Genomic DNA, 7,119 nt, shown 5'->3' with positions numbered 1-7,119 from the left:
TCAGCCTCTCTGCTCCTATGATGCTGCTTGGCCTGCTGTGTTCATCCAGCCCTGCACCTTGTTGTCTCGGATTCTCCAGCATCTGCAGTTCCTACTATCTCTGGCACATATTGTTGGAGCTTTTCCTCTTGCACCTACCAGGATGGTTCACAAGAAATACCAAAGCAAAGGGAAAATAATGTTTAGTCAAGGCATTTCTCTGAGAAATGAACCAATCAGAGCCTTGTTTAAATTTTTAAAGAGCTAGGCAGTTAACTTGGTCATCATTATCTAGTACATTTCTTCATGGCAACACCAGTCAGAGTCCACTTGCCAATCAATCAACACTCTGCTGTCCTAGTATAAATTTTGTTTTCCTTTTACTTTGGTAGTCCTTGTGAATTGTCCTGATGAGTACAAGACACAAAGTTTGAACAAAATGTTTCTTTTCCAGCAATTCTCAAGTCTGTTTTACCAAAATACCTGTAGATATTCTTCCCTTTATTTGTTCTTAACAGTATTGGTATTCATTAATGTTAGCATGTTAAAGGAGCATTTTATACAGTTTCCAGGTTATATTTTCAGTGTACTATTAAATGTTGATTTCTTTCTCCCCAGGCATGTATCTGGCGGTTTAGTTTTAGGGCTTGATTTACAGTTATTAAGTCTTTTGTTTTCACGTGTGAGCTTGGTTAAAATTTGTTGTGCCTACTTTTTAATCACCAGGTGTGCTTTGGACTGCAATACTTGATATTAAAATTAATCCATCATAATTTACAGAGTAACTCTAATATTGTACTTTTGCAATAAAATTGAATTTTTTGGTGGGCAATAAATGCTGGTCCAATCAGCGTGCTCACATTCTTAGAATGAGCTACAAAGCATATATACAAGTTCTGCATTAACAAATTGCAAAGTATTCTTCCAAAAGTTTCATAAAATTTCTAACTGGTCTAAATATAATTTTTTTTTTTGATTTTTTTTTTAATGATTCACCTATAGTTTCTGTAAGTGATTTTAGTTACTTTAGAGTCCGACATAACTCACATAATTTTGTTTCTTGCAGTATTTGCTGGATAAATATCTAATACCAACTTCGACCAATTCAGAGAGCAAAGTCTTCTACCTTAAGATGAAAGGAGATTATTACCGATATCTTGCAGAAGTAGCTGCAGCTGAAAGCAAAAAACGTAAGTTTTTTGTTGCTGGTATATTTTTCTGCAAACAATATACAGAAGGTATTTGTGATACTGCATGTTAACTCACCAATATAGTGGTGCAGAATGGTCAAAAAGTTTATATATGAATTCTTTAAATGCTGAACTACTAATCTGATCTTTGTATCATTTGAGGATGATGGAAACTTAAAGAATGATGCCAAAACCTTTGATGTTTTGGCCTCTGCTGGTTATGTATGAGGTTACACCATTCAATCAATTTGACTTGTGATTCTGTGTCTAATAGATAGAAAACTTTGATAGATTTAGAGGAGTGGGTTGTGAGGATGTACGCTGCAATGGGATGGAAGCAGTTGGGATATGAATTGGGAGTTGTGGAGAGGAGAACGGAGGGAGGGAGGGAAAGAGATAGTGATAGAGAGACTAAAATGACAGACGTGCAAGAGAATACTTTGGATAACAAAAAAAACCCTTAGTGATTACATAAGTGAGGATGCTGCTCAAATGAATGCTATTTTGAGGCTTATATTCTGTCTTGCCACAGAAACTGTTGAGAATTCCCAGACATCATATCAAGAAGCATTTGATATCAGTAAGACAGACATGCAGCCAACACAACCTATCCGATTAGGTCTTGCCCTGAACTTTTCAGTATTCTACTATGAAATTCTCAACTCTCCAGAGCAAGCCTGCGCACTGGCCAAGGCGGTAAGCAAAAATGTCAAGGACTACCTTTCTTAAATATTCTTCCTTGTTATCATTCAATAGGTATTGAGAGGGCAATGGAATGATTATTTGGATAGGAGTAGTGTGTGTGGATATAGGAAAGGGCAGGAGATTGTCACTAGGTAATAAGCCAATGCATGGTCCTTTGCACCGTAACAATTCTGTGATCTTGTTCATTGAATGTACTATGCCTGGATAAATTGTTACATGAAAACTGTACTACTTTTGTAGAAGACTTGGTCGCTCATCCTTAGTTTTCTTCTCTTCCACTTTAAAAAGGCATGAGAAGTTACTAAAATGTTAAGATATTATTTTTCAAAGACCAGTGAGAAATGTCAGATTTGTTTGACTCTTAAGCTTGGTTTTGAACTCAAATAAGCTTCTAACTGCTTATTTCTATTCCTGAAAAATTGCCTAGCGCTGCACTTACTTTAACTCCATTACTGAAATGCTCAGAATATCATCATCGTCTCCATTGTTGACAAATATGTGTTCTTTCCTGATACACTGTCCTCTACTTTCCATAAACTCCACCTTACCAAATTGCACTACCTTTATCCTGCCCTATGCTGAGTCCTGCTTGCTCATTGCCTGTTAGCTCCCAACTCCTAAAGCTTTGGTTTAGAACCTTTGGTGATGTCTTAAATTCCCCAGTAGTCCTGCTGTGCCCTATCCCTACAACTTCCTCCAGTTATATATCTGGAATTTATATATTTAACCATCACTGTTCATAATAAAAACAAAACAGATGTTAATACATTGTGTTTCTGTTTACTTCACTGTTTTGTCTGATTCTAACATAGCTAAATAAACTATGTGGAATAATGGGGTAAGTTGACCATATGACAAAAAATTGTAGACAGTAAGTGCAAAGTTACAAGTTCAAGCAAATGTGTAAGTATTTATTTCCTAATCGAGTTTTGGGTCTTTAAATAAAATGGAACTGGATAAATATCTGGCTAACAGGAAATCAAATATTAATAAAGGTAGCTGTAAAAATTGGCCAAATTCTATGATTATCGCATTTAAGGTCAATGGGAAAGATAGCCACAGAGTGTAATAATTTAAGAAAGAGCTTGTTTCACATTCAGCGAATTACTTTTAAATTTGTAGTCATTGTAGCGACAGTTAACTGTAACCAGCAAGGTCCTACAAACAATTAGATCAATTGGAAAATTTTTTGTGTGTTCTTTAGAATTAATTCAGAAGTTGTGGACAACAGAAGCAAGGAAGCACTGCAGGATCTCAGTTTATTTTGTGCTCTGGCTATATGCTACTATGTTCTTTAAAATCCAGTAATTTTCACTCTGAGGTTATTAATTACAGAACAGAATTCCAGTGCTTTACATGACTTATGTTTTGTGTGCATCTCAATCATGGTGTTTCACTCCAAAATAGCTTATTCTGTTAAGCTGCAATGTCCTTTTTAACCCCCATTTTTGCAACTGATTTATGGTACAGAAATATTTTTTGTCCTTTGCTGTCTTCAGGCATTCGATGAAGCTATTGCAGAGCTGGATTCACTGAATGAAGATTCCTACAAAGATAGTACACTCATTATGCAACTACTCAGAGATAACCTGACGGTGAGTAAAATTATACAACACTGTAGCAATATTTCAATAGATGGTTATTGAGCTTAATGTGAAGATTAAGGCATACAAAATCTAAACAGCTTGTTTTTAAAGACCATTAATAGAAGCTTCTATTTTTCAATATGATAATGTAAATAAGAGTGTTATGGTTAAGAATACTATTAAAATGTTTATACTTTCAAATCATCGTCAGGAATAGAAAGTGCATGTTACCCAAACTTATCTAACTTAACAGAAATTTGCAACATTGGCCAGCTTCTAGAAGAATGTTACTATTAAATCCTTGCAACTTCTTGCTTAGAAATCTAATGCAAGTTTAGGGATAAACAAGCATTTGAAAAATGTTTTGTCTTTTTTGCTGAACTTGTATACAATGTACAAATAACCCCTCACTGGTATTTGCAACAGTGCAGCATGGAGAATTCCCTTTAACGAAGATGTTAGAAAGCCCAAAGATAGGTTTTTAGCCTTCATCAAAAATTCTTCACTATTGAGATTCACCCCATTTACATCATGCCAATTTGCTTACATTGGTCTGGACTGTTGCAAACTTGCCCTTCTGTTTGACCCAAAGCTGATGCTTATCTCCTTCCTTGTGTTTTAAAAGATTTTTCCATACCCATCTTACTGATCATACATTCAATTACCTCCTCTAATCCTCTTGCTCCATTTTTCTCCATGAATCACCATTGATAATTTATTCTGTCAATGATAGTCTATTAAAGCAAATTGTAACATTAAAAATTATTCTTCATTTAAGTATTGAGATAGAATATGCCATTATAGCCATTCAATTTTAAATATGTGAGCATTATCGGACGTCAGACATAGCAAAATATCCGTAACAAATAGATAAGTCTGCGGAGGCCCCAAATGTTGAACTATTAGAAAGTTTGACATTGCAATGTGTATATTGCTTTTGTTACTTTAGAAATGTGTCTCCTGACAATTAAAAATGATATTTGGTATTCACAGTATTAATCACTAATTCTAGTTGTATATACTACGTTGTCAAAAGTATGTTTTTTTTAAACATAGGCTTAGAAAATTGTTGCTTTTCTTGCAGTTATGGACCTCGGATAATGCGGCAGATGATGCTGATGGTGGAGAGGGGGGAGAGAACTAAATGCACGGAAGGAGCTGCTGTCCAATCCTCTTTTACATGTCTTCATTCTTTAGTGTTCTACTGACAATTCCAAGAAAGGAATTTCTCAATCACCAATACTGAATAGATGCACATGTGAATGCCACAATTTAGCCTATGAAAATCTGCAGCTTGGAACAAATGCCATTCCTTAGCTTTCTTTTGCTAATTGTTCTGACTTTGTAGTGTGCAGTTGGGCACCTGCTACACAAACAGCAGAGATTAAATTTGCGGCGTATTTGTGAATAAGTTGATGTAGGTCCTTTTTGGTTTGCAAAGGAAATTTGATTGCCAAGCGCAGCTATTTTTAATGAATGGAGACTGGAAAATTACTAAAATCCAAAACACAGAATAGAAAGTGTTTGAAGAGCACTTTAAATATGGCCATTGATTCTTAAAGACTATTGCTTGAGATTTTAGGTTTGGAATGTGCATACTTTGGTACACACCAGAGAGTGTATGCCAGATATAAGCACATTGTTATTCGAAAGTTGTGTATTCAGCTTTAGTGTCATGGTCCTGAAGGTGGATCAATATTTATTAAAACAAGGTTTTCGGAGCTGCTTGGCAATCTAGCAATTTACGTTGTGTTCTGAGCTGGCTGATCAAGATTCAAGTCTCAGAGCTGTCTGATGTTCTGAACCCATTGCATAATGAGTTTCCTCTATTGCTCAGATGCCTTGCTGAAATCCCATTATAGTCAATTTTGTACTGCTTTTCATTCCTACTAACAGGAAGTTGCATGGCAGCTACTTGTCTTGTTTTTTGTTGGGTTGGGTTGGGTGGGATGGGGGTAGAAAAACAGGAAATTTTGTTTAAAAGCTGTGCATTAAAAGAAAGTCTCAACGACAACAGAATTATAAATAACTCCACCCCTCTGCTTTCTGGTAATAATGGACATTATAATCCTAAGTATGTAGCTTAGTGATCTTTCCTAACTCTGCTGAATTGATTTCTATGCCCATTCTTAAACCAGTCAAACTGTAAGATTTGTGACCCAATTTCCATCTCTACCAAATCAGTCACCCTTGTACTCCAGTTTTTTTTCTTCAGAAAACCTGACCAGTTTAGAACTAGGAAGATAGACTAGATTGGAAAAAGTAATGCAAGAAAGAAATGCAGTTTCAGCTAGGTTAATAAAAGGGAGAAATTACTGTTGGTACAGAATACCTGACTCTCAATCTGTGGTGTTTTGGTAAAAATGCAAAATGTTAACGGAACTATTTCCTATAGCTTATAGTAGTTTGGTATATTTCTTATTGGCTCATGCAGTGTTAGATGCTCTGTGCCCTTTATTTTAAAATGTAATTTGTTTTATTAGTTATTGATTCAGTTCAATCTATAAAGTGCTGTTATTTTCTACTATGAAATATTTTTGAGGTGAAAACTGACTTAAATTGGATTAAAATAAGTTGAAGGGACCTAGGACATGTCAGATTTGACTGTAGTTTTGTCATCGTGGAAATATTGGCAGTATTTAATCCAGCACTGCTGTGTTTTAATATATACATACATATGTATATGTACGTAAAATTTTAATGAAGGAATTACCCTATTTTGGTTTTAAAGTTTGAAGCTGGTAACTGAAAGTAATATGCAATGCCAATAAAACATTCTTCACAAATTGATTCATTTGATTTTGATATCCTTGATTTTATTAGTGTTTATCAATTACAGTAAGGCAGTTCCAGATAGTAAATGGTACTGTTAATTACAGAACAAAATATAATGGTGTGCTTCTACCATGTTTTTGACCTTTGTATTGGTCTATAAAGGTCGGCTGCACTTTCTTTTTTGAGGTTGTACAAAATAGAAAATATTAAGTAAATGAGGGTGAAAAGAACCATACGAAATACTGAGTTAAAACACTGATCTGTCCCGTGAAATCTAAACTTGCATTTTAGTTTAACAAAGATAAGGCTGCTGCCTGCTGATTGTAAGGATATGTCTAAAATGAGTTTTAGTGATCTTAATTCTGTTCTTAGTGTGCATAGTGGAAAACTGCCCCAAATAAGTGGTATTGTTCAGAGACTGAGCCAAATTAGAGAAAAGAAAGAGCCTTAATACCTGGCAGTACAATACTTTATCAAGGAATGCAACAATAGTAACACTGGTATTCCCTTCATGCTTCCCATTCCAAGTGCAGGCTGGGTGTGAGTCTTTATTGTGAAAAGCCCAGTTCTCTTTTTAAAAAAATTATACGCATTCACTGCCTAGCATGAACATAATGATCTGGACTTTATTACAAAAAAATAGAAAATGCTGGCATACTCGGTTGGCAACATCTGTGGAGAGAGAAACAGGTTAGATGTAAGGAAAAATTTTTATGCAGGAAGTAGTAATAATCTTGCACTCGCTGCCTACAAAAGTGGAAGTGGAAAGTGGCAATGATTTCAAAAGGAGACTGTATGGGCACTTAAAGGAAATAAACTTGTAGGGTATGGGAAAGGATCATGGGAATTGGACTGAGTGGATTGCTCTACAGAACTGGCATGGA

General features: G+C 35.3%; 1 protein-coding gene across 1 annotated transcript in view; it reads left to right on the top strand.

Annotated features, from left to right (window-relative positions):
• Positions 1-6,250, top strand: part of LOC109928665 (14-3-3 protein beta/alpha-1-like) — a 32,914-nt gene extending 26,664 nt beyond the window's left edge. Inside the window, exons 2-5 of the mRNA XM_020528616.2 lie at positions 1,046-1,169; positions 1,702-1,865; positions 3,374-3,469; positions 4,545-6,250. Of these exons, the coding sequence (XP_020384205.1) occupies positions 1,046-1,169; positions 1,702-1,865; positions 3,374-3,469; positions 4,545-4,604 (444 nt within the window). The 3' untranslated portion in view covers positions 4,605-6,250. The remainder of the gene's footprint in view (positions 1-1,045; positions 1,170-1,701; positions 1,866-3,373; positions 3,470-4,544) is intronic.
• Positions 6,251-7,119: the final 869 nt, after the last annotated feature.

This window comes from Rhincodon typus, chromosome 27 (assembly GCF_021869965.1).
Source record: "Rhincodon typus isolate 14 chromosome 27, sRhiTyp1.1, whole genome shotgun sequence".
NCBI classification, from domain to species: domain Eukaryota; kingdom Metazoa; phylum Chordata; class Chondrichthyes; order Orectolobiformes; family Rhincodontidae; genus Rhincodon; species Rhincodon typus.
This window is presented reverse-complemented; position numbering and strand designations above follow the sequence as displayed.